At 40.0% G+C, this 26,880-nt stretch overlaps 3 protein-coding genes across 5 annotated transcripts; 2 read left to right on the top strand and 1 right to left on the bottom strand.

The window, feature by feature from the left end:
* Window positions 1–172: 172 nt before the first annotated feature.
* On the top strand, window positions 173–4,624 carry eno1b (enolase 1b, (alpha)). Of its 2 annotated transcripts, none has more exons than XM_044121585.1 (12): window positions 173–218; window positions 350–443; window positions 877–972; window positions 1,454–1,512; window positions 1,594–1,663; window positions 1,822–1,955; window positions 2,054–2,276; window positions 2,502–2,699; window positions 3,269–3,470; window positions 3,547–3,655; window positions 3,865–3,923; window positions 4,326–4,614. In XM_044121585.1, the coding sequence occupies exons 2-12, from the start codon at window positions 359–361 to the stop codon at window positions 4,393–4,395; spliced, it is 1,305 nt and encodes a 434-aa protein (XP_043977520.1). In that variant the 5' UTR covers window positions 173–218; window positions 350–358; the 3' UTR covers window positions 4,396–4,614. The 2 variants fall into 2 exon arrangements, with proteins under 2 accessions (XP_043977520.1, XP_043977518.1); XM_044121583.1 differs by having other exon boundaries at window positions 181–255; window positions 4,326–4,624.
* Window positions 4,625–5,696: 1,072 nt separating this feature from the next.
* Window positions 5,697–18,093, top strand: rereb (arginine-glutamic acid dipeptide (RE) repeats b). 2 transcript variants are annotated; one of them, XM_044120935.1, is made up of 17 exons: window positions 5,697–5,981; window positions 6,823–6,871; window positions 8,086–8,210; window positions 8,372–8,471; window positions 8,572–8,670; window positions 9,252–9,332; window positions 9,444–9,597; window positions 10,185–10,271; window positions 10,348–10,541; window positions 10,707–10,865; window positions 11,114–11,224; window positions 12,280–13,376; window positions 13,849–14,047; window positions 14,354–15,056; window positions 15,133–15,273; window positions 15,367–15,532; window positions 17,104–18,093. In XM_044120935.1, the coding sequence occupies exons 1-17, from the start codon at window positions 5,956–5,958 to the stop codon at window positions 17,135–17,137; spliced, it is 3,525 nt and encodes a 1,174-aa protein (XP_043976870.1). In that variant the 5' UTR covers window positions 5,697–5,955; the 3' UTR covers window positions 17,138–18,093. The 2 variants fall into 2 exon arrangements, with proteins under 2 accessions (XP_043976870.1, XP_043976871.1); XM_044120936.1 differs by having other exon boundaries at window positions 5,720–5,981; window positions 10,710–10,865.
* A 90-nt stretch (window positions 18,094–18,183) lies between these two features.
* On the bottom strand, window positions 18,184–24,990 carry LOC122833426 (PPARGC1 and ESRR induced regulator, muscle 1). The gene is made up of 4 exons (XM_044120937.1): window positions 24,873–24,990; window positions 21,086–23,608; window positions 20,066–20,182; window positions 18,184–19,735 (listed from the first exon to the last, which is right to left on the bottom strand). Exons 2-4 carry the CDS (start codon window positions 23,586–23,588, stop codon window positions 19,647–19,649), a joined length of 2,709 nt encoding a protein of 902 aa, XP_043976872.1. The 5' UTR covers window positions 23,589–23,608; window positions 24,873–24,990; the 3' UTR covers window positions 18,184–19,646.
* Window positions 24,991–26,880: the final 1,890 nt, after the last annotated feature.

The raw sequence follows: 26,880 nt of genomic DNA, 5'->3' as shown, positions 1-26,880 counted from the left end.
AGTCACTGGAGTTCTGTTTTAAACTTTCATGATGACTTGACTAAAATTCAGAACTATAAACCCAAGCTTTCTAAAAGGAACTAGACCCTTCAAGTCTCCAGTTCTCTGGCAGATGGGCAAAGTTCATTATCCTGCCACCCATGTGACTCATCAGCTGAACAAGCCTAATCCAATTAAAGTAACAGTTTGTCTGTTGGCTCTCCTAAGCTTGCAGCTAGGTCAGGATATTTTTGAGTACTTGGGGTAGTGGAAGAGGTTCAGTAATTATTATTACCTACTGATAACTCCATCTAAATCGTTTTGTTTGTTTGTTTCAGTACTAACAAGTGTACCTGTGTCTCATCTTCAGGTGTGCACCATGTCTATTATTAAGATTCAGGCAAGAGAGATCTTTGATTCTCGTGGAAACCCCACAGTGGAGGTTGATCTTTACACTGACAAAGGTAGGCCTGCACACTTTACTCCAATATGTTTCTTTACCAACAAACGTCTTGCAAAACTTTCAGGAAAAGTTGGTAAATATTGCCTCTCTGCTGCACTTCTATAGACTTTCAACCTGTGGTAAATAACACTAAGAAATCTGGAAATAATGACTGAACATCTGTCTGTCTGTTTCTGGAAATTAAACAATTGTCTAGAAACTTGTTAAGCAGCAACCTGACTTTATATAATATTACTGCTTTTGCACATTTTTATGCACAATGTATTGTCACCATCATTACCATGCAGCATTACCATGTAGCATCCTCCTGCTAAACTTGAATACAGTAACAGTGTGGCTCAGTTAAAAATTAAAATCTTCAGGCTGAAAATGTAGCTTTTTTGAGTAGTTTACTCATTGTGTTTGGGGTTCTTGCTCCTCTGGATGATTTCCAGGTCTGTTTCGAGCTGCTGTTCCCAGCGGTGCTTCTACTGGGATTTATGAAGCTCTGGAGCTGAGAGACAATGACAAGTCTCGGTTCTTGGGGAAAGGTCTGTGTGTCACTATTGTTGTTTAAGGCTGGAAACAACTTGTTGAATTTGTGCTTTTGCCTAAAATGTTAACAGGCTTTATTTCCCTCATTGTTTAAATATTTACATCTATTTCATGTATCTGTGTGCTCCCTCTCATTCATGTTCTTTGTTGTTTTTAAAATATTTTATTATACCTTATACTTTGGCTCTTTTACACATCTCCGCAGTGGAAATGCACCTTTAGTCAAGCTGTAGTAATTGATGCTGGCTGGAAGGCCCCCAAATCAAATTCTTTTAATGTACAATATTGGATCGGCTCTGGCATCAATACAGGGTTGATTTTTTTGACTCTGATTAGCTTCTTTATTAAACTAAAAACATTGTTACTCATAAATTTGGTGCAAATTAGGAGCATTTAAGGTGTAATGTGTTCTGTAGTTTGTCTCTTTGAGTGACTTGTGCATTATGCAGTGAGAGCATAATTAACTCCTCATTGCAGGCGTCTCCCAGGCTGTCGAACACATTAATTCAACTATTGCCCCTGCACTCGTCAGTGAGGTAAGACAGCAGTTATGTTCCCAGTATTTGATTTGTCGTCACTGATGTAAATCACATGTGTGATACTTAATGTTTCCTCAGGATGTGTCTGTGGTTGATCAAGAGAAAATTGACCAGATGATGATCGATTTGGACGGCACCGAGAACAAGTGTAAGAAACCATCTCTGTCTATCACTATCTTCAGTTTCTTGTTCAATTTTAGCTGGAGTCTCGCGTGTATAAAATTTATGTATTTTGTTGTCTTAATGCTAAGCTTCCTCTAATATTCTAAATGCATGAATTTGATTAAATCTTTTCATTTATTGTAGCCAAATTTGGTGCAAACGCCATCCTCGGTGTTTCTCTGGCTGTTTGCAAAGCTGGCGCTGCAGAAAAAGGAGTTCCCCTGTACCGCCACATCGCTGACCTGGCAGGTAACCCTGAGGTCATCTTGCCTGTGCCGGTGAGACTTTTCATTAAACAGCAAACACACATTCACAGGTTTCCTCTCATTCAGTTGACCACAGGCTTCGTGTTTCTTCTGTTTTCCTCCACCACCAGGCCTTCAATGTGATCAACGGCGGCTCTCACGCTGGTAACAAGCTCGCCATGCAGGAGTTCATGATCCTGCCCATTGGTGCCAGCACCTTCAAGGAAGCCATGCGTATCGGAGCAGAGGTTTACCACAACCTGAAAAACGTCATCAAGAAGAAATATGGACAGGATGCCACGAATGTGGGCGACGAAGGCGGCTTTGCTCCTAACATATTGGAAAATAAGGAGGGTGGGCATTCTTACTATTGATACTATCCCAACAACTTTTTGACAAAGTGCAACTACAGAAACATGTGACTGACTTAGGTCTACATACAATTCAGTTCCCTGAAGACTTTCATGATCACATTGGTCATTTTAATAGCAAAAAGCAACAAAAAAGTCACAACAGCATGTTGACAGTGAAATATTTCATTTTTCCACATTTGCTTGCGTTTGCTGTGAAACCCTGAAGCTCTGGAGCTCCTGAAGGAGGCCATTGCTAAAGCCGGGTACACAGAGGAGGTCGTGATCGGCATGGACGTAGCTGCGTCCGAGTTCTACCGGGACGGAAAATACGACCTGGACTTCAAGTCGCCTGACGACCCGAGCCGCTACATCACACCAGATGAGCTGGCTGATCTCTACAGGAGCTTTGTGAAGGATTATCCAGGTATGTAACTTTTTACACATTGATTAATTAATTATTTAACTACAAGATGATTGGGGATAAATAGTTCCATGTCATCTGTTCATGCCCCTTGAACACTTTCTCATGTTACAACTACAACCTGATGATTTTATGTGACACACATAAAATGCTCGGACAGAGCAAAAAGGTGGAAGGTGTTCTTGTTAGATCAGATCAAATTTTATCTTTCTGACCTACAGTGAACCCTAGCCTATTTATTATTCAAGAATTTACCCATTTGCTGATTTTTCTGTGCAACTTAAAATCCAATTATTTAAAGAAAACTTACCTATTTGAAGATTTTTCTTTATTAGTGCATAAAATATTAGGAAGAAAAGCTTGGGAACCTAAAACACCTAAGCACATTACTTGACTGGCTAATTTAGGAGCCATTATATTTTTTAGAAGCACTGAAACTAATTAAGGTGATTCAGCTATGTGTGACAAAAAGCCAGAATTTTAATATTGAAAAAGATTTCAAAAACGTTTGGATATGGGGTTTTATTTGTACTTTCACACACTTTGTGTCTAATGAAAATCTATTTATTCAGTGGTGTCTATTGAGGATCCGTTCGACCAGGACGACTGGGCGGCCTGGACCAACTTCACAGAGAGTACAGACATCCAGATTGTTGGAGATGATTTAACTGTAACGAATCCCAGCCGCATCTGCAAGGCGGTGGAGGAAAAGGCCTGCAACTGTCTGCTGCTCAAAGTCAATCAGATTGGAACAGTTACAGAGTCAATGAAGGCGTAAGTCGACAACAGTTCACCCCGCAGTTACCAGTATGATGGTGACGTTCCAATGAAATGTCTCTGCACCCTACAGGTGTAAGATGGCCCAGGAGAGCGGTTGGGGTGTGATGGTGAGCCACCGCTCTGGGGAAACTGAGGACACCTTCATAGCCGATCTGGTGGTCGGACTGTGCACAGGACAGGTAATATGCAGAGCAATGTTCAGGTTTTAAATAAACATATATTCATGCAAACAGATAATATCCATAATGAACTTTCACCTTTTTGGAATGGATAATAAGTTACAGACTTGAAGCTGGTCACCAGCAGTCAATGATGTGTCTGGGAAACATAAATTAGAACTAAAACAACAAAAAAAAAAAAAAAAAAAAAATGTTTTTATCCTGTCCAGATCAAGACGGGGGCTCCATGTCGTTCTGAGCGCTTAGCTAAGTACAACCAGATCCTGAGGTGAGCTTTAGTTTCATTGAAAAACTTAATTATTTCTGTTATTTGGTGAAAATAATTTATTTCACTCTCTTCTTTTGTAGTAATAATTGCTTACAACTACAATGAACTGGAATTAGACTGAAAACTTTCTAAATACAATACCTTGCAACAGTGTTTGCAAGTGTTACCCACTAACTATAATTGGAGTCTCTCTGCCAGTTGGTCTCTCATATTAAACACAAAAAACACTCAATTTTACATTTGTATGATAACATTATAAAGTTAAAGAGTAATAAATATATTTTGCAAAATACTCTATTGTATCATTTTAGAATATCTAACACAGTTTGAACAGCCAGTTCAGAAATGTTTTCATGTTTACTGCATTAAAACACACTGCTTTTTTTTCGCTCTCTCTGGCAGAATTGAGGAGGAGTTGGGGGACAAGGCTCAGTTTGCTGGGAAAAACTTCAGGCGTCCTGTGATTGAATGAATGAGACATTTACTGGTGAATGCAAAAATGTGTGCAAACACTTCAGTTTAACAATTAGATGTGTAGAAGTCCTTCTCTCAGTAAATAAAACTGCCAGCCATGTCAGCCATGAGCTCTGATAAGGGAAATAATAGATCTGATTGTAGTACAATATTGTTTTCACAACAAACACATGCACTTTGGAGATGAAGATAATAAAGTTTTGTTAGTGAAAGAAAATACCATTAAATTTTGTGTCATTTTTCTCTTTTTCTCATGGACATTTTCAATGCATGTTGGACTCATGAGTTTAAATCCCAGATTAGACCTTTCTGTCCTTCCTGTTCATACCTGCTAACTGTTAACTGGAGAAAACATGGTTGCTGGTGATCATTCTATGCCCTGCATGCTCTGTTTACTTATGTACAAGTAGATGGAGGGAGGAAACAGTAATATACGGTAAGTCATGCTATCAAGTCACTTTTGTGAGCCTTTCTGATGCTGCTGAATTTAGACAATGGGATCCTCTGCTGGCCAAAGAGGAAGACAGCAAAGAGAAAAAAAAATCTATACCAATGAAAATAACCACAGTACCATAATATTTATTCATCTATGTGTGATGAATAAACCCAGCTCATAGGCCATAAAAAATATTCTCAGGAAACACAATGGGTTGCTCCCAGTCATGTTGATTATCCTGCTTGTCAGGACCTGCAAGGCAGCATTTAAGAAAACAAATAAAAAAACAACCCTCGCCAAAAAAGAAAGGGAAATTACAACAGCCAGAATGCTTAAAAGATCTATACCACCTGGGAGAGTTAAGAGTTTATTGACTCCAATGTTAATAAAAGGCTGGTAATGAAAAGATTCATATTTTGTGTTGTGCCTAACTTTTTCTGTCTCAATTTTGTCCTAATTAAATACCATCTATCAACCAGCTTTAGTGCAGGGCCAAATTAGACCCATAATTCCAGTCCGGGGCCATAAAAAATTAGTCCTGGGGTCAAATGGACCCCAGGGGCCGCAGTTTGGGCATCTCTCTAAATCAGGTAATGCCATTCCTGATATGATACAACGCAAATTTTGCGTATTTTTAATATGTATGGTTGTTCCCAAACTTTACAATTCAAATAAGTTTTAATGCTCGTCTTTTAAAAAAAAAATATTTTAAGAAAAATGTTTCTTTTGAAAACCAATAAAGTTTAATAAGATGCCAGCACCAGTTCTTATATTATTGGTAGGAATGTCTTGCATAACAGTGTTAATGACCGCAACAGTGCACACAAGCTGTTAAGATTCATGGCTGACTGTGCAGCAACAGCAGCAGTAAGTGTTGATGAAGCCCAGCGTGTCTGCGGCACATGCTCAGTAATCTACATCCAGATAAAATGTGAACGCTACGCTGTGGCTGTTGAGGTCACTGCACTGAAAAAATAGAGCGAGTCTCTACACTACACCGCCTCCATTTTGAATAGCCATGTAATAGGGGATTCGCACAGTTGGTGTGTGTGTATGTGTGTGTGTCTCGCCCACTGTGCTGCGTAGTGTCAACAAGCCACAACCAACCAAACATCCGTCGACATGGACGACCTGTTCAGTCCGCGCAGGTAACTTCAATAACTTGTCATCCGCGTTGCGTTTGTGGTCAGTGTGTGTTAAATGCTTCTTTTCGTGTCCGGTGGCGTTACTTTGAGGGCCGTTCGTGTTTAATAGCCGGAGTGTCAGTGGTCACGAAGTTCGTGTGTGGCTAACAAGCTAGATGTTACCTCGTTAGCAGCTAGCGGCTCCCGCTGGGAAAACGCCTCTTTGCACGCTTTAATGTGGCTAACACTTATATCCCGAGGCATAATTTAAATTATTCTGTTATTAAACAGTTGTTTAAACATTGAGTGAACCAGCTGCGTAATTCACCCTGAGGCTAAAGCGCCTATCTGTGCGGCTCATTGCTAATGTACATTAACGTCTTATGGATGCTAACCTTTACGGTTTATTACTGATAGCACACTTTAGCCGCCGTTTTATTACTAAACAGGTACGCACAGCGTGCTTTACTGCCAACTTGTTAAGATCTGCGAACAGCACACACTGTTCTCGTAATGGTGACCGTAATAATTAGCAGCTTATGCGTGATTGATTGACACTGTTTTGCAGCCGCTGTGGAGTCGGATTTCATTCATGTAATAGAAGAAACTGTGAGCTGAGATTGGATCACAGGAGCGAGGGGCGGGATGATGATCTGTAACTGAAATCAGTGCCAGGCGATGGGAGGAAAGCCTCAGATGATACAGGAGGCTTATTAGATCATACTGTTTGTCTGAATATACTGTATAAGATTTGGCTGTACTGTAACATATCAGACAGATATGCTTTCACTCAGTTTCCTCTACATAGAAATCATCTTATATACTCTAAACTGCTGTTATAAGTTGAATTTATGTTTTATTTCAGGAGCCTGAACAGCACACAAGGTGAAATAAGAGTGGGACCAAGCCACCAGGTAAATTTAATTAAACTGTAAATCCTTATTCAGTGGTTATAAGAAAATGATTTCAAGTGTTTCAGGTGTAAGATTATTTAAAACCAGCTTTTGAGGCCTCATTTGCAGGTGCGCTCATTACTGTTGCAAAGTTGGAGAAACAAAGCTTTTTAAAGCTGAGCAATCTGCTCAGATATTATCACTGGCATGCCATGCATCATACTATGCATTGCAAAAACTGGATTTTTTTTTTAGCATTTCCTGAAATTGATTTAGGTCGGAACTTATTCATGCAGGCATGAATATGTATGTCCGGGTCTGTGGTCATGTTGAGAGGGAAACCTCTGTCCCAGTCTCAAGTCTTAAAACACTTTCAGTCTCGGAGGTTTCCTTTAAAATTGCTTGGCATTTGACTCAATCCATTTCCCTTTTCCTTCAGAAGTAATAATAAAAAATAATCTTAACAGGATGATGTCACCATTACCATGTTTCACAGCGTGTTCAGGGTGATGTGCAGTGTTAGTTTTTCATAACATTATGCATGTGTGCCAAAAAGTTGGTTTCACTCTTGCACATTTTTGCTTTGTTTCCTTGTTTTGTGGTAAACATGACTTCCTGTGGCTTTCTTTGAACACTAGCTTTCTTCTTGCCACACTTCCATTTATTTTGTGAAATGAAAGATTAGTAGTTGTTCTGTCAATGGATCTTCCCACCTGAGCTGTATATCCCTGCAGGTCCTCCAGAGTTACCTTCAGCCTCTTGACTGCTTCTTTTATTAACAATGTGCTTTAAATGATATATGATAATGATATTGCACCACAAGGCAACTACCATAAATATCTTCAGCATCTTATGGAATCTGTTATCCGATATTAAATCCATTATGCAACACAATGTAGCAGCCTTTAGCGCTGTTCCCTCCCAGTAAGAACATGCTAGGTTCCAGTCTCTGCTGGGGTCTAGCCGTAGCTTCCTCTGAGCACTTTGGTGCTGACCCTTATCTATGGCCATGAGCAATGGATGACTGAAAGAGCTGGACACAAGCGAGTGTAATGAGCTTCTTTTGTATCATTTTTATTCAATACAATCAGACACAATCTCGGAATATGTTCCAGTAACACCTTCCCAGGTTTTCTGTTTGTTGTTGAAACATGAAATAATGTTGTTGTTTTTTTTAGTTTTATTTTCTTTTAAGTGTCTAAGCTCTTTCAGTTCACTCTTTGTTTGTCCTGCAGGCCAAGCTCCCAGAGCTGCAGCCACGACCAGCACCTAGTGCACAGACCCAGACGGACAATGAGGAGCTCATGTGGACACCTGGAGTCAATGACTGCGACCTTCTTATGTACCTCAGAGCAGCCAGGTCAGTAGCCTTCTTAGTGCACCTTTATTGCTTTATGTTCAACTTAATTCTTTAAACATACATCTTTGTTTTCAAAGCACGTTAATCTAGAAGCTTATTAATTAAAACATATTCTCAGTAATGCATTTCACACAATATTTCACGATTTTGACCTTTTGTAGGAGCATGGCAGCGTTTGCAGGGATGTGTGATGGCGGATCCACTGAGGATGGATGTTTGGCAGCTTCCCGGGACGATACCACGCTGAACGCTCTCAACATGGTGCAGAGCAAAATTTGTATTGTGTAACTTTGTGTAAATTATGTGATTTCAGTGCAGATATGCAAAAAATATGTTGACATTGTTCCCATCTCAATTTTAGCTCCATGCAAGCCATTATGATGCAGCCAAAGCTCTGCAGCGTCTGGTCAAGAGGCCACTACCCAAACTGATTGAAAAATGCTGGTCAGAAGATGATGTGGTGAGACAACTTTTTGAAATGGTTCAATTCTAGAGATTTTCTTGCAGTGAGAAAGTCTTGGGCTTGAATCCCAGCCTGGAGACGTTTTTCATGGAGTTTATTTGTTCTCCCTGTGCATGCATGGGTTCTCTCAGGGTACTCCAGTTTCCTAACTCTGCCAAAAAATACAACTGTGGGGTTAATATATCTAAACAGCCTAAGGTGCGAGTGTGTGTGTGTGTGTGCATGGTTGCTTGTAATGTGTGCCTGTGTGTGTGTCCCCTTGATGGACGGGCATCCTGTCCGAACTAAAGCCTGGCTCTCACCCCAAGATAGGCAATCAATAATCTTAATTAAGATTCTTTGTAATCAAAATTTCAGACTTCTATAGCTGCCAGATAACAGTTAACATTAATAATATTAACTTCATTGGATATTGAACTGTATTAATATTCAAAATTAATGCAGTCATTATTATAGTATTTGTTTTAATTAATTGCTTTGGTTCTGTCATCAGAATCAACTCAATGTCATTTCAGTTCAGATAAGTGATTTATTCAGAAAATTGATTTAATAAAATTTTTTTCCTGTTTGTCTTCCAGAAACGCTTCATCAAAGGTCTGAGACAGTACGGAAAGAATTTCTTTCGCATCCGGAAAGACTTTCTCCCCAGCAAGAAGACTGTAAGTGTGTGGTTTGGGTTAGTTTCTTGGCATATATTACATGTTTTGCCTTTGTTACTGATGTGTGAATAATGATTACAATGTTTTAATATTAGTCATGTTTGTTGTCAGGGAGAGTTGATCACATTTTATTACCACTGGAAGAAAACACCAGAGGCCGCCGGGACCAGAGCTTATCGACAGCAACGCCGGCAGCCGTCCTCTCGCAAAGCAAAAACTCGATCTGCAGCGGCTACTGTCAACCCTCCATCTCGAAACTATTCAGGTCAGTTTGACTTTTTTTGTCTTACTGTGCCGGTGAGAAGTTTGCATACATTAATCACAGGGATACATTTTCAAGACAAATTTGACTGTTGGTTGTTTTTTTATTTCTTGTATTATGTAACAACTTAGTTTTTTTTTTATATTTCTTGTTGATTTTCTCTAAACCTCAAAGTCAAAGCATACACAAAGGCTCGAGGAAGAAAAAATTGACCTTGTTAATGGCTGCAAAGTGCTTTTCTCTCCAATTTAGTTTGGAAATGTAAACTGCATATTGAAGAGGGTGTATGTCCATATATCTGGAGCTATAAAGTTAACTTTGAACATTTTTAGAGAAAATTTATCATAACTTTACACTTGTTAACCAAATTGTATTTTGTAATCCACATTATAGTTATTTGTTGTATCAACATATATCACACTGTTCAAAGGTGTTTTTAAAAAGCCCAAAACCAGTGACATTGAAGCCTGTAATCAGTGTATGCACTCTTTTCACCTGTTTTTAATTTGATGCTTTCTGCTGAATGGAGAGGAACAAATTTGATCGCAAAATGTTCCTGAACTTACACACATGAGGCTTACCCTCTGCAGTTGAGGCCAGTTCTGCCAGTGAGGATGATGTCGACAGTGAAGACAGCGAACAGGAAGCAAAGAGCTGCAGCCACTGTGGAACAACAAGTAGGTTCTTCAGCAGAAGAAAAGAGCTTTAACCAGCTTCTGAAACTTGCATCTAAAGCCGTTGTTTATTGAACAGCTTCTAAGGATTGGCACCAGGTCGGGAGAGACAACTCTCTGCTCTGCACAACTTGCCGCACGTACGAAAACAAACACGGATGTCTGCCGCCTGCTTCTAAATCTGGGAACGCTTCCTTTATGTTCAAACCTGTGAAAGTGGAAGAAGAGGTGAACAACAAGCATGGCATGAGGACTCGGCAGAGCAGAGCACCTGTAAGCTCTTGCCTTCATATTGACTCACTGTCCCAACTGAAGCCCAGAACAATTTTAGGCTTTATAATAACAAATATTTTTCATACAGAGAAGAACAACATTTTGTAAGTGATCGGGCTACAGCTGTTGTTTGAAACAATAATTACTGTTGGTTGTGTTTTAAAGCAGCTGACATCGTTAAGAAGTGGGCTCAGGAGGTTCACTGGCTCTCCAAGCACGGAGGATTCACAGTCCGGTAACCAGAACTTCCCGACTGGAGGAATCTCTAGTTCCTTAAGATCCTCCGCGGATCATAAAAATGACTCCACAAAAAAAATTAACAAGGTGAGCATCGTGTTGTCATAACCAATTGATAAACTTATCCATACATCAGCATTTTTGAAAGAGAAATAAGCTGATTTAACTGTTTTTATATTTGTAAAACTTGTATTATTGTGTTTTATAATAAGGTTACACAGGTTGCTTAGACACTTCGTTAATCTGAGAGGGGATGTTTTATGAGAGTAAGAACTAGCAGTGAAGACTCCTTGAAAGCACTGGTGTAATTATGTGTAATTTTGCTTTTTGTGCAGAAGATAAAAGAGGAGGTAACGGCGCCAAAGACAGCAAAGCGTGTGCGGGAAAGTCCTGCTCTGGAGTCTGATGAAGCTGAAAAGATGACACCTAAAAGGCCAAAGACAGAGGTGAAATACTTCCACAAGTAAATTCTGCAGCGCACAGAACCCACCAGATCAAGGCATTTCACACTTCAAATTTATTCTCTTAAGTACAGGAAACAAAGAGACAGTTACAGGCTTGGTGGAATAGCCTGAATCTGTAGTTCAATCAGATAAAAGCAGAAAGTCGTTCATTTTAACTACTGATAAGAAATTACACTATCACGACAAAATGATGTCTTTACAGCACCCTTGATGCATATCAGGAGGATTAATGTTTGAATGATTAATTTCATTTTCTCACCACAATGTTCCCCATTCCACACCATGTCATCATCAGCAGAACAATTTAATGCGAGGCTGTAGATCAGATTCAGGGAATTTAATTTCTGGATTTTTCAGGTCTGGATAAGCATGGAAACAGAAAATAAAAGGATGTAAAAAATATTTATATATTAACATATTATTCCCTATTCCACTGTCTAAATATTATAACCTTTCATGTACATCATCAGTCCTTCTGTCCGTCTATCCTTCTATCCTTCCTTCTCAATTGTAGCAGAACGTATTAATAAACACCTATTAACTATTTGTTAACATATTACTTAATAGCTATCTCAGCATGCAATGACTTAAATTAAATGCGGGACAATTTTTAAAATTGATGTAATTTGGCAGTGTTTAGTTAAAAACTGCTTGGATTTGATTGATAAAACAATAATTAAGCACACGATTATTAACTTAATGGTACTATTTATGTGACTCCAGAGTCTAGATGGCCACAGAAATAGCTATGGCGGGCTGGATTTGGCCCCCAAGCCTTGAGTTTGACGCATTTGATGGTTTGTACATTCTTTGTTTACATTCATGTCTCTCGTCTAAAGAATATTGCAGAGAAAATATTAGACACAATTTCCCTTTGGCTGCCAGACTTGTCTTGCTCCCCTGATTTGCATCTGATTGGTTGATCAGAACAATGCCTTTCCTTGAAGCTGTTAGATGGGAGGAGATATTTTAACCTTACATGGACTTTTGCTTTGATGTTTTGTTCTCTGATATGAATCAAGTTTTTGTTCTTGAAGGTTCCACGAGGCGGGTCCCGGTCAGAGGGAGAGGCAGAGGAGGAAAGCTCTTCAGAAAGCCGCAGCGCTCAGGACGACGGCAGTGACACCAAAGACATCGACCAGGACAACCGCAGCTCCTCTCCCAGCATCCCCAGCCCTCAACAGGGCAACGAGAGCGACTCAGACTCTTATGCCCAGCCCAGCGGGGCCCCAGCTGAGGCCGGTGCTGCGACTCTGACGGACGCCCCGGTCCTCCAAGCCGTCCCCTCTCAGGACCCTCCCATTCCTCCTCAACCGTCACAAAGCCTAGCCTCCGCTGACCCGGCTCAGAGCCCCCCTTCATCCTCCCCAGACCCTCCACAGGGTGGAGCTACTCAATCCCCTGCCACAGCCGGCTCAGGTTGCCGAGCATCGCCGATCTCTGGTCCAAGGCCGCAGCCACCAGCGCTGGGTCTGGACACGCCTCTCGCTCCTGTGTCGCATTTCTCACCTGCTCTCGGCTCCACGCAGCCCCCGCAGCCGAACGGTTCCCCCCCTCACACCCTGCCGCGCTCTGTGCCCTTCTGCAGGGATGCTCAGCTGCCGCACCCACCTCAAGTCAAGCCCCCTCCTACAACCCCAATCCCACCGTCACACAAACAGCTGCCTCACCCATCTGCAGCAACTTTCCCCCAGATGCCTTCTAATCTCCCACCACCTCCTGCTCTGAAGCCTCTCAACTCTCTCCCCAACCAGCATCCTCCAGGCGCTCCTCCCCCTCCTCTGCAGCTCATGCCTCATCCTTTGCCTCCACACTCGGCTCCATCCCAACTTCCAGTGTCGTCTCAGGTGCAGAGCCACCCTGGGAAAAGTGGGACCTCGTCCCTCCCAGCAGCTCCGGGTCCGCTCCCTCTCACATCCTCCACTGCCGGCCCCGTTCCCACCCTGCAGCCGTCCTTCCCAACGCTCCCACCCAGACCCTCTCCAAACTCTGCTGCCGGAGGATCACAAGTTCAGATTAAAGAAGAGCCGCTGGATGAGGTGGAGGAGCCGGAGAGCTCGCCGTCTCCTCCCCGGAGTCCCTCACCAGAGCCCACTGTTGTCAACATGGCGAGCCACGCCAGTCAGTCTGCAAGGTATGTTCTGAGTCGTTCTGTAAACTGAGAAAAATAATGCAGCTTTGTCTCATAAAATACATAAAAAATATGGGGGGAAACTGTTGCAGGCATTATAAAGCAACCTATTATGCATATTTGAAAATGTTAGGATGTTCATTACATCTTTTGAACAAAATCATTGTTTTTGCCAAATGTGCTTGAGCTCTGCTTGTGTTGCTAGGAGATGGCACAATGCTCATAGAATGAGACTTAACAAATGGGAGGTTTATGAGTTTAATCAATTTCCAGACACCAAATTACATTAACGTATTGCCAAAAAACTGCTGGATGTTTTTTTTAGTGCTTGAGCTGCTTTTAGAAACACTTGAGACCCAAATGGAAGTACGAACGTACAAAATGTGAATTTTGTATAATAGGTCTTCTTTAATGCTTTAGAAAAAAAATATATTGATGCTGTGTGCTCATTAAATCTTGTTACCTTGTCTTGCAGGTTTATAAAACACTTGGATCGAGGCTGCAACTCCTGTGCAAGGACGGACCTTTTCTTCACTCCGCTGTCTTCCTCCAAGCTGGCCAAGAAGCGGGAGGAGGTTGTAGAAAAGATGAGGAGGGAGGCTGAGCTCGGCGTGCGGCAAGAACGTGAGAGAGAGAAAGACAGAGAGCGGGAGAGAGAGATGGATAGAAACTCTGTAAGTTAGACTATGGTCACGCAGTTGCCAATTGCGACCTAACTCCATTTTAATTATTTATTTTTTGTGCTTGTTTGCAACCTATATTTGCACCAGATGAAGCCAGACACAGTAAATCAGGGCGTAAACGATCACTGTCAGTGAAGTGTATCACATCTCAATCTCATCACTACTTGCTCTGACTACACATCAGACCAGCCTTCCCTACAGAACTTGCCATCTATGCTTCACAAAAGGCAATCGCTATTATTGCTGTTGGGTTTAATTAGTAGTATAAACATTTCTCTGACTCTATTTGTTTTTCAGAGGGCGTCCAGCTCTTCCCACGACAGTCGCCTGAGTGAAGTGCAGATGACGGCTCAGATCCACGGCCGGCCCTCCTTTGACCAGCCCCCCACCACTGTAGCGGCCGTGCCCCCGTACATCGGCCCCGACACGCCGGCCATGCGCAGCCTGAATGACTATGCTCGGCCCCACGTCATGTCGCCCTCCAACCGCAACCATCCGTTCTACGTCTCGCTGAGCCCAGGTGACCCCCTGCTGGCCTATCACATGCCCGGCCTGTACAGCACGGACCCTGGCCTCCGAGAGCGGGAGCTCAGGAACTTCAGGGAGCGGGAGCTGCGCGAACGAATGAAGCCCGGCTTTGAGGTCAAACCCCCAGACCTGGAAACCCTTCACCAGTCAGCCAACCACCTGGAGCACTTTGCTAGACACGGGGCATTGGCTCTGCCCCACATACCCGGACCGTCCCACCCTTTTGCTCCCTTCCATCCGGGGCTGAGCCACCTGGAGCGCGAGAGGCTGGCGCTGGCTGGCCCTCAGATGCGCCCAGAGCTGAGCTACGCCGAGAGGCTGACTGCGGAACGGCTTCATGCTGAGAGGATGGCCTCTGTGGCGACTGATCCAGCTGCCCGGCTGCAGATGCTCAACGTCACCCCTCATCATCACCAGCACTCTCACATTCATTCCCATCTGCACCTCCACCAGCAGGACCCCCTCGGTCAAGGTGAGGCCGAGTTGTTGGCACTTTCTCTGTCTGAAGGTTTGAAACTTAGTTCTTTTCATGTGTGACCCTCGTTCAGGTTCAAGTCCTCATCCTCTGGTCGACCCACTGGCCGGCGGACCACGTTTGGCTCGATTCCCTTTCCCTGCTGGCCCGATCCCAAACCCCTTACTCGCTGATCTCCCTCACGAGCATGAGATGCTGCGCCATCCACTGTTTGGTTTGTAATTTCACCTCCTTGTTCAGCCATTACTCTGCTGGTTTTAATTAGTGTTTTTTTTTTTTTTTGTTTGGTTGTTGTTTTTTTTTACAGGAGCTGCATATCCTCGAGAGCTTCAAGGACCGATTCCTCACATGTCTGCCTCACATCAGCTCCAGGCCATGCATGCTCAGTCTGCAGAGCTGCAGCGGATGGCAATGGAGCAGCAGTGGCATCACCTGCATGGAGGCCCTCTGCCAAGTCAGGAAGATTATTACAGGTGAGCATTTTTAAACAGATTTTATACCGTCAAAAATCCTTGACGTTTTACCACTTAATTTACAGACACTTCTCACTAAATGAGAATAAGATTATTTATTAATTCAACAAGTGAAACTCAAAGCCTAAATATAGATTAATTACTGAGTTTTGAATTATGACTTTCAGTTTCTCAGAAAATATGTTGTAGTAATTTTATGGTCTTAATCATGAAAACGGCTACTGAGTTATCAGTTGTTCAGTTCTTGATTTCCTCCATATGGTGAATAAGTCACAGATATTTGTTACTGTTGATGGTGTCTGTTCATGTGCTACTTTTTAATGGAAACTTGAGTGGATGTAAAAAATGTCACTAAAAAGGTGCAACCAAAAAGCAAAGTCTGTCCATGTACAGTATATAATCTCTGTACATGGTTACATGAATTACTGCGATGTAGGAAAGAGGCAATCAGCCTGTGTTCCCTTGACATTCTAACCTTCTGAATAAACATGACCTCATGTTTTTTATTACCTGGAAACCATAAATATCAAAATCAACAAAAAGGAATGTTTGAAATTAGTATTTCAACAACTTTTCATCTTGGTAATCAATTTTCCATTGATTATTTTAACAATCTATAAAAAAAAAAATTAACACATTCTGCAGATTCTTAGTAAATGAAAAGTAAATATTTTCTTGCATAAAATTCAAAAACATATTTCAGTTTGTTGCATGGATGCAACTGCAGCTACAATAGGTACTTCGAACATCAAGATGTGAAAACCTCAGCCTTTTCTGCTTAAGTCTGGGGCTAATCTGTTGACTCTTTTGATTAACCAATTAATAATTGGATAGCAAAAGTTGCTTATATTTTTCTTTTACCGAGTTTGGACCAGGTGAAGCTAAAGGGTTTATTTTCTCAAGTGCAAAATGCATATATTTTTGTTCAGTTTCAACTTAATTACTGCTCTTAGTATGTTGTTCCTACTGCAAATGGCCCTTTTTGAGGTTGTATACTCCAGTAAACAAGTAATTGATTGCTAAATTAGTTGACAATTATTTCAATAATTAATTCTTCATGATTAATTTGATTAATCGTTTCACCTCTACTTGAAATATCACCCAAGATTTGCCCCAGAAAACTTGCTGAGCCCGGTGGATGGGCACTAGAGCAGTCATTCATCTAGCTGTCTGTCGTGTTTTTGAGTTAAAAAATGTTTAAAGTTGACAGGAAATTTGAAAATATCATTAGATAATTATTTTAATGACAGATTGGAAGATTGATATCTGAACACCAGCTATATAAAAGTCTATAAAAATGCAAACATTTTAAAAAGACTTGAATAAATAAGCAATGCTTAGCCTGGTAGGGGCACAAGTGAAGCCTGGTGGCCCGCCAGGCTTATTGCACACTGATCACCTTTAATTTGGATATACTCTATTTTTGTACAAGTACCAAAGTAAAATAAACAGATCTTCAGGGTAGTGTTTATGTTGTCCTTGTTTTTTTTTCTCACTGTTTGAATCACATTGGACTGAAAAGTATTCTGTAGATTTTCAGTAAATTGTGACTCTGTTTTTAACTTTTGAAGCCGCCTGAAGAAAGAAGGTGACAAGCCGTCTTGAGGTGGTGCATGCTCTGAGCTCCTTCAGATCAATACTGTGTACTTTTAACACTCTAAATGTATTTTTGTGTGCTGTCTTCTGTTTGTTTGTGTTGATAAATTTTAGAAGAATAGTGGTGGAACTCAAAGTGTGTTTCGTGTTCTGCGCATCATGAAACCCTGAGATTTTCCTTAAGAATTTACACTACTGTAGTTTTATCATCCAATTAATGAACAGTCCCACCAACTGGGACTTAAAGTGACAAGTTTCCTCTCTAACCAACTATTAAACTGTTTCTTATGCAGTCATATGAGTTTGCTAAAGAATGATAAAAACAGAGCGATTTTGGTGTTGATTTTAAATATGTTTATTGTTTCTAATAGAGTTCTTGTACAGAATAATGTTTAAATCTGTGTGTGTATGATAGATATGACCTAGCATGACTCACGCTTCAGTTTTTCCACTGAGATAGTAGAACGAAGTTGTATTGTGTTGTTAGGCTTTAAAAGCACCGTAGGGGACTGGATTTAATCCGAAATAAGATGAAATGTATCTTTAAATCCGAAATTTTTATATATCAATATATCTTTTCACAGTATAACCGAAGCTCATTTTTGAGAATGTAAATACTACATGTTGACAATAATCTATATGACTGAGTATTATTGATATATCAGTAGATGTAAACACTTGATTCAGCATGAGAACAATAAAATCCTAAGGTAGTGTTATAAGGTGTGCTAAATAGTTGGACCATAACCTGCCTGTCTGTTTACTGACAGGAGGTTTTATTAGGAGAATCTATTTACATTGTTTTTCTGAAAATGTCACAGCTGGATAGAAACTAAATCTTAAACATTTGGGTGGAGTTTTTCTAAAAAAGAAAAAAAAAATACTGTCTAAATTCAGTATTTATGTGATATATATCAATCTGTATCCATACCATATTTATTTCAATAAATATTTCTCCAATGATACACTTTTCTTGTCATTTTTGTCTCCAAGGCATTAATGATGCTTATAAAGTTAATCATTTGTTTAAGCTTTAATAAAATGCAGCTTTCATATATTTTTTTTTATTGGGTGAATATGGCATATAATTAATAAAGGTTTTATAATGTCATTTAATGCGACCACAATAAATTCTCATGTAACATTTTCTACCTTTATAGTGTAATGTAAGCCCAGTCATTTGATTCATCAACATTTTATTGCAGTAATAATCACAGAGGTCAATTACATGTGGAAATAATTTTTTTTTAACTGAGATAACCATTGAACTGATTTTTATCTTTATTACACACCCAGCAACAAAACCGTTACAAATATATGTACTAATAACGATCAATAACATGTATAAAGAAAATAAGGTAACAGCTTTGGCCATTTTAAATATAATAAAGAAAGTGTTGTTGCAAATATTGTAAATGAATTACCAATAATATAAGTCATTATGTTGTTGGCTGTTATGGTGAAAAGAAAGCATAACCTTTTGTCATTTCCACAATTTCTGTTAACAGGGATCCTGCGCAGTCTTTAAAAAATAGTTGAAAAGTGTTACAAGAACATGTTGATTGACCTAAAGAGAATCATAGCAACGTTTTTTGGACTGTTGAAGCCAAAACTGTTCTTTCACAATCTAGGCGGTACAGACAGTTTTGTCAACCCAGACTGGTAGTCAAGTCATATCAAGGGTTCGGAGAAATTTCTTATGCTGTGGTGTTGGGCCTATTTGTTGCATACAAAGGATTGTGGATTAGTTTGAATTCATAAGAGATTTTGAAGAAGTATTGCCTTTTGTCAAAGAACAAAGGCTCAATTGTGTTCAACAAGACAGTGATCCCAAACACATCAGCAAGCGAGGAGCATTGTGGTTCCAGACACACAAGATCAGTTTTATAAAGCAATCAGGCCATAGTCCAGTGGAAAATGTGTGGGGTCACATCAGATGTGCATTTCCTGAAGTAAAACCAAGAAATACAGAGCAATAGAGAGATGCTCACAGGTGACAAAAGTTGGTCAATGTAGATGTGAAGCAGCTCTCAGAAACTGCTTATAAAGTGAAATATTAGCATAGTGATTCAGATAAAAGCTCAAACTCTGTTTTAAAAATGATTATTTCAACAACAAACAACACATAATAATATTTTCTTCATGTTTTGATTTGTAATAGATGGTTTACCAATACACACACAAAAGTTTTTAGAAGTATTTGGAGCTTTGCTGACTGTTTTCTAAACACATTTATGTTATTTTAAGCAGAGATGTACATTGCCAGCACTGGTCAGTCATTAAATACGAATTCTGATTTTTAATTTACTGAATCCTCCTTGTAGTTGAAACTGATTATTTGGTTCGTTTGTTTAGTATTATGGGGTGTTCACAGAATGACTTCTCTCCCACACAGACTCCTCCTTTCTACTTCACCAACCTCCAGCTACCGTGTAGCTGATTGTGAATGTTTTCTGTGTTTTTAATCAACGTGGACCCAAGTGAGAATGTTTACAGTTTCTTCTTGTTTGCGTTCCTGTCAGAGGTCATCTCTGGGAGGGTTCTTCATCTTCATGTACTGCCGCAGGTACTGGATTGCAGACAGTGCACTCACGTTTGCTAGAAGAGCTGAACAATAGTTTAAAAGTGTTAATTTAGTTTGATATCCATCCCTGTGTTTGTTGTCTTCTAATTCAATTTTTTTGCAGCCTAAATACCTTGAAAATTTCAGTATTTGCTTCAGAATGTTTTTCAGTTGCAAAAGCGGATTGCTGGGTATGACTATGTTTTAGTTCTGCATGTTGTTTCAATGTGCCTCAGAATAACGGTGTAGTTATTAAACAGTAAAATCAAGAAAAATGTAACAAATAGAAAATTATTTTATCTCAGCTAAATGTTATTCCTAAATAACATTTACTTGTCTGTTGTTAGAATGACAAAGGAGATACCTGCTCATACCTGCTTTCCAAGCATCTGCGGCGTCTGGATTAGAAGATCTTAGCACCCAAGAGGCAAAAGCAATGCAGACTAAACACATGTCTGACTGCTTCACTCTGGAGAAGAGGCCTTCTCGCTCTGTCAGAGGAATAAAATAGACTTTTAAAGAGAGATTTGTCCTGTGTGGAATGCAAACCAATCAATTTGAGATTTGAGAATTACTTTAATCTCATTAACATATTATGGACTTGATGTATTATTGTATTGTATACTGTGACTCAAAAGTGTGCACACCCCTGTTAACCAAGGCAGGTGTTAGCAATGCAAAAACAGAGTCTATGATCAACCATTTCAAAACCTTTTCCACATAACGTGACATTTATCCTGGATAAATTAACTTAAAAACAAACAAGTCCAAGATGTAAAAAAACAAAATCTTGAAATAACAAGGTTGAATAAATCTTCAATTAAATTTACTAAAGGTAAATCTTCAAATATTGAATAAATTGGTGAAGCACCTTTCGACTTAATTTGAACATGTTTTCTGTCGAGATTATGTCGGGACACTTGTTAAATAATTCCAAAATGTTAATTTTCCTCTTATCACCGGGATTTCCCCAGAAAATGTTTGAAATAAAGAAAAAAAAATGGCACACTCTAATCATTCAACTTTTGCATCGTATTATCACTTTAGCATCATCCACAATTTTCACCCAAAGGTCAAAATTTTTTAACTTTTACTTTTAAAACTTTTTGCGAGCACTTAATGTGTCTGTGCCATTTTAAAATCTTTCAATATAACTGGATTCAACTGATTACATATTTCAGTATCTAATTGAGTCATAAATTTGATCAATTGGAGTTTTTTTGCATTTTGAACCATTTCAGTAAACTGAAAACTTTATGGAATTAAATATCTTTTATGTGCGACTGCATGGAAAACCTGGTATTTACAGAAGTGATGCTTGTCATAAAAAAAAAAAAATTCAAAGCAACTGACATAACCTGCTTTTTATGTCAGCGTTGCATGCTGGGACTTACTTGTTGACCATAAAGTTTCCGAAATCCAGCATTGCTCTTCCAGCTCTCTGACCTGAGAAAAATCCAGACAAGCTCTCCTCTCACTGAATGATGTTACTGCCTGATTGTGACTCCCCATCTGGATCTCTTTAGTGTCAACAGGAAAAATCCAGGCACCTGACTCGCTGCAGCAGATGCTGCCTTTGTCTGGAAAGCAAATTTTCCTCAAAGACAGAAAACTTTTCCAACCGTGGGATCCACCCACACCTGCCGCTCCTGAGGATCTGTGTGGACTGGTGTGAAAAAACGAATGAGATATGAGTCTCATTGGAGACACTTTGTCCACTTCCTCACAGTCTGTGTTCAGGAAAACATGTGGATTTGGGAATGTGAGGTCTTGGACAGCAGGATGAGAGCAAGAGAAGATTGGGATGGGTTTCTCTGCGCTACACTGGAAAGGAGAGGTCCATGGATCTTCTCTTAATGTACAGAGAGGAGAGTGAAAGACACGAGATACGAATATCTCTTCAGGATCACAAACAGAGAGAAACTGTGATGGTGTGCTGTCGTCATATTCTGTGAAGAAATACTCAAAGATTTCCGGGAAGGATATTCTGTAATCCTGTAAATCTGTGTGGGATAAAAAAGCCTCCAGAGGTTGAGCCGCACTCAGAGGCAAATCGTTCTGGTCAATACTAAAAGGTGGAGCTACGTCCTCTGTGGTGAGAGCCTGTATGTTGTACATACTTCTCCTTTTTGTCATCCTTCTTTGGCAGGGGATCATATTTTGGAAGACTTGACAGTCAAGACTTTGGTCTAGAGCAACGGGGGTTTCTCTTCTTCCATAATCAGTGGAGTCGTCCTCGTCTAACAAAAGACCAGAGTCACTTTGTTGAGATTTGTTTTGAAGGTCAGGGCTAGAGTTTTTACTTAAATTAGCAAACTGCCAGCACTCTTCCTCAAAATCTGAGGTTGAAAACTCACAGACTGACCAGTCACGCTTGGATTCATCTGGCTGTGTGAAGTAGTCTGAGTCTGCGGCGTCGGATGTGTCCATCATTGAGTTATCAAGAGGATCAACTTGGCTGGGGTCTGTAGGAAGGTCGCTTGCGTCTGGCCTTGCTGTTTCTTCTGTTAATCTGCTGCTTCTCCCCATTTTGATCTGCAAAATATCGTTTATAGTCAGTTTTTCCACTTCATCCCAGAACGCAGAGATTGCATACACTGGCTGCGCCTGGCCTGCAGCTTTGGCAAATGTTTCTGGGCTGTCTGCTGCAGAGCAAAGTGACTGAGTTGAATCTGGACTGAGCTGATCCTTTTGGGAGCCACCAAATGGTGAAGGTGGTGGGTGGGTTTCACAACATGTGTCATTTCCATAAATGAAGTTTTCATCTGGTATTTCTGGAGGTGGAGGAGTGAAAAGGGGCTCCGGAGTGGCATAACCATCATAATTTGCTGCTGTTGCGTCATTGGAGAGAGTCAAGCTGAAGTTTTGGTTGTCACATGTTGGGGATAATGGGCATTCCAGAGGAAGGTGTTTAATGAGATGCTCTTCAAGAGGATGCTGAGCTTCCTCCACCGATTCAACAGCTGACAAATAGCTGTCAGAATCCCAGCTGCTAGTGGAGGAAAATTCAGCTCCGTATTGAAGCTCTGAACACTGCAAGCACTCCAACGGTGTCGCTGAGGCTGAAAAGCTGTCATAGGATGTGTCTGCTGAGGTCCCTGGCTCCCATTTGTCTCTGTTCATCGCTGCAACTGACTGAGAAATAAGCACTTTTTCCGATAAATCTCCAGATTCTTTATATTGATTCAACTGAGTACCTCTTGATTGTTCACGCTCTCGTTTGATGTCTGAATTTAGAACATTTTCTCCCTCACCAGGTTTTTTTTGTTTGAGTTTTTTTTTAACAGTGGTAGAACGCCCTCGCCGCCATGCCAGATTGTCATTCACAGTCACGAACCAGCGCTCCTTCTCCGCTCTGCCTGTGGCGTCTGGCTCGCTCACACTCGGCGCTGCTTGTTTGCAGGAAAGTAGGTCAGGTTTCTTGTTGGATTTGAGGTCACTTGTCATTTGTGCAGCTCCATCTCTTGACAACATTCCTCTCCCTTCTGAATTGTAATTGCTCAGTGGATTTGTTTGCGGCGTGTTAGTGTTGCTGTCACTTGACTTGACCAGAATTTCTTGTGCAATATCTTTGTGTGCAGACTTTGGGGAGATTGTGTTTCTTTCTGGACAGCTGACACCTATTTCCCCCTGTTTCATACATGTTGCATCACTTTGAAAAAGCTGCTCTAGCAGTTGTATGCCACCTGTGCAGCTCTCCTCGGCGGTGTTGCTATCTGTACTCCCGTTTGTCTCCTGTTGGCCTGTGTTGAAGTTTCCTGACTCCTCCGAGTCGCTGAGGCTGGAATCATCGGGGTAGGCAAGCGAGGCCTGCAGCAGATTACATTCCTCACTGTCATCGCAGAAGCTACTCCAGTCATTCTCTGCAATGTGAATGCTGTGATCCAAATCATCCATGCTTGAGGCCTCACATTACTCTGAAAAACAAAGAGGATGAGAAAGCGTAGCTTCAGTCCGATTGGAAATCAACTGTTCTTTGGGGTTATACGCACTTTCCAGGTTCAGTTTTCTAAGAGTTTTCAGCCCTTTTAAAACCAATAAACAGAAATGTTTACAGATAATTTAAGACATACATTTAAAAAATGGTGAGGGTTTTTAAACAAAACTTTTAAAACTAGATGAATGAGTAAAGTAGTGCCTTGCAAAAGTGTTCACCAAACATTTTCCCATTTTGTCACCTTACAACTACAAGCTTTGCTGCATTTTAATGGGATTTCATGTGATCGGCCAACACAAAGCAGTACAAAATTGTGAAGTGGAAAGAAAAGAATATTTCATCTGAGTTTATGCAGGAATTAAATTACACACAGGTGGAGTCTATTTGCTAACTGAGACCTTTGAAGGCAAATTGTTTCAGAATTTTTTAGGGGTGTCTGAGTAAATGTGGTACATAACACCTCACATTTTTATTGAAAACAGTGTATCATCTTCCTTCTCCCTCACAACTATGAACTCCTGTGTTGATCTATTACAATAAATCCTAATAACACAATAAGTTTGTTTATAATATAATGAAGTGCAGCAAAACTCAGGACTTGTTTTAACAAGGCTACAGAAAACAGTTGGATAAATAATAATGAGTTGACATGAAAGTGTTTTCTTTTTTAATAATCATCTCAACCTGAAATTTCCCTGTATTAAAATTTACACTGACAGTGTAGGATCTCTGACTGAGCTGCTTGCTTGATACAATGGACCTAAATTTAGAACAGGAGCATTTGGTTGTTGTCACCTGCCATGTTGGAAACTAGCAAACATGACCTGTTTTACTGTTAATATTAAAACAGCAAACCAACTCAAAAGCAATGCAGTCACATGCCAAACCCCAAAATACCCCCACAGCTCCACTCTTAGAAAACAAGTTACATGATCTGGTAGGGGGGGCAAAGAAAGCAAGGGTCCAACAGATTAGCTTAGCAAACAAGATATGGGCATAATAAATTACACAGATACTACACATATTCATTAAAAAAAAAAAAAAAAAAGAAAATCTCCTGCAATTTATATCTTAAAAGTTATGTTCTTCATGTTTAACAACTCAGGGAGCTTTATCTGTGGGACAAATACGCTTAAGATCCATATGAACAAACCTATTCAGCTCTCACAGCAAGGTCACGCTGTTTTACATTGATCATATGCAATGTTCTTTATGAACTCATTGATGTGCACAGAAGATCCTACCTGCTGCAGACGGACAAGTCATCCCTTGTGAAAGAGCTCTCAATGTTTTCCTGATGAACATTTCAACTACGATGTCCATCTGTCCTTGCACATGTCCCACCGTGGCCCTCCACTCCGCTGGTATAAATAGAGCAACGTGTCCTTGTCACGTGTAGCTTTCCACGCTTAACATTTTACTTCTTCTAATAATTGATAATAGTAATTACTTACGAATAATGACAATACTACAATTTAACAGTGATGCTGAGTCTCTAAAAAGGAAGTGAATGTTGTTGGGTTTTTTTTTTTGAGTGGTATTTTCAAGAAGGTACGCTATTATTTTATTTTTGCTGGTGGCAAACAATAACTGTATTTTGACTAAATAAGATTTCATGTGAGTCACTGCACATTAACCATTGTTTACAAGTTGTGTTCTGGGTGTTCTCTCTTTTAATGTAACATCTTGGTAACATAGCCTCTCCTCCATGCACCTCAACAAGCTAGACCAGGCAACTAATCAGGCCAGGAAGATTTAGGTGTGTCCCAACTCAAGAAGTGACAGTACGCAGTCATAATCAATGCATTAGAATATGCGTCCAGATGAGGCTGTTTGCCAGATTAATAATAGTCCTGTCCAAAAAAAAAACTGTTAGGTGCTAAAGGTCACATAATTACACTGAAGATTTTGGGTTGCAACTAGACAAGTTGTGTAATGTAACTTTGCTTGGGTTTCCAGTTTATGAAAAGAGCATTGAAATCCAATACAATGCATTCATCAGGTCTTTTTACACCTCCAGAAGACCTAAGTTAGATTCGCCACTATAAAGATTTCCAAGTGTATACAAACATTAATAATTAACTTATTGTCTTTGCATGTGCATCAGGGAACCTTCAGATTCAACTCTGAAAAATAAAATTCAACCATTTGATTAGAGAAAGGTGCTTTATTTTTGCAAATTATACATCTTCTGAACTTTTATCATGGCACTAAAACAAAAAAAGGACATTACAAAAACACTCCATTTGTATAAAAACAATATATGCACATATCAAGCTTTTGTTTTACTGTACAACAAATAGGCATAAGTAGCAAAAAGGATGAATAGCCAAGGAATGACGACTGCACTTGTGTGACTTGAAATAGTAAAACATACAACAGAAGAGAGGATTAAAGATACAGTAAAGGCCACTGGATACTATTCAAAACTCAAAATCATCACAGATATATCATCATCATCAAAAGCTTCTCAGCTGTGTTTAAAGCTCATAATGGCACAATCATCACAGTAATGTAATCACACCATTTCCTTCTGATATTTGGCAAATTAAATATTAGGCAAATAGAATTCAAGATGAAAAACATATTGCTGCTTGGAGAAAAAAACAACAAGAAAACAGCTATACTTGGTAAGATACTTGGAGTTTTTCTGTTAGAAAGCACATTTTCATCATGAGCTTGGTACCTTAAAGTGCACATAGCCTCACAAAGGTTACGTTTAAAAATATAAGTTGAGTCTAAACTGGACTTTGCGCAACAAATTCAGTTGTTTAATTTGATACAATGATTTCTTTAATAAATACCCTTATAAATATTATGATTATGAAAGCCAGTGGAATGCAGCTCATGACGGCTAGAATACATGATACACCTCAGTTGGTTACAAAAATAAATACAATGTCAACAACGCAAATTACAAAATAAAAAGATAGAAATATTGATCCATACAGTGCCTCTTGGAATTCTCCTTGAATTCTGGCCCACCAGAAGACCAATATTGGTTTAATATAAGCAGTAAAAATCAGTGCACAAAGCAAGAACAGAAGCAAAAACAAGCAGGTTCAGTAGTAAAAGAAAAAAAATAATTGAATGTTAGACAGTCAGTTTGCTCCACAAAAATTGCAGCTGCTGAACCCTTTTAGAGGAAAAATTTAACTATTATATGCTAAGTTATTTAGATGGAGCTGCTGAGCTCATATTCAGAAGCAGCAGATTAAAAACAGCTTATTTTAAAACGTGTTGCAAACATAG

The sequence above is a fragment of the Gambusia affinis genome, linkage group LG07 (genome assembly GCF_019740435.1).
Source record: "Gambusia affinis linkage group LG07, SWU_Gaff_1.0, whole genome shotgun sequence".
NCBI lineage: Eukaryota > Metazoa > Chordata > Actinopteri > Cyprinodontiformes > Poeciliidae > Gambusia > Gambusia affinis.
This window is presented reverse-complemented; position numbering and strand designations above follow the sequence as displayed.

Coding starts and splice junctions, on each gene's coding strand:
- eno1b (XM_044121583.1), top strand. CDS start 359: ATGTCTATTATTAAGATTCAGGCAAGAGAGATCTTTGATTCTCGTGGA. Junction 3,471..3,546: donor GTTACAGAGTCAATGAAGGC/GTAAGTCGACAA, acceptor TGCACCCTACAG/GTGTAAGATGGCCCAGGAGA. Junction 3,656..3,864: donor TCGGACTGTGCACAGGACAG/GTAATATGCAGA, acceptor TATCCTGTCCAG/ATCAAGACGGGGGCTCCATG.
- rereb (XM_044120935.1), top strand. CDS start 5,956: ATGGACGACCTGTTCAGTCCGCGCAG. Junction 10,866..11,113: donor CCACAAAAAAAATTAACAAG/GTGAGCATCGTG, acceptor CTTTTTGTGCAG/AAGATAAAAGAGGAGGTAAC. Junction 14,048..14,353: donor GAGAGATGGATAGAAACTCT/GTAAGTTAGACT, acceptor TTTGTTTTTCAG/AGGGCGTCCAGCTCTTCCCA.
- LOC122833426 (XM_044120937.1), bottom strand. CDS start 23,588: ATGGATGATTTGGATCACAGCATTCACATTGCAGAGAATGACTGGAGT. Junction 20,183..21,085: donor GGAAACTTTATGGTCAACAA/GTAAGTCCCAGC, acceptor TTCCTCTGACAG/AGCGAGAAGGCCTCTTCTCC. Junction 19,736..20,065: donor CGCAGATGCTTGGAAAGCAG/GTATGAGCAGGT, acceptor ACTATTGTTCAG/CTCTTCTAGCAAACGTGAGT.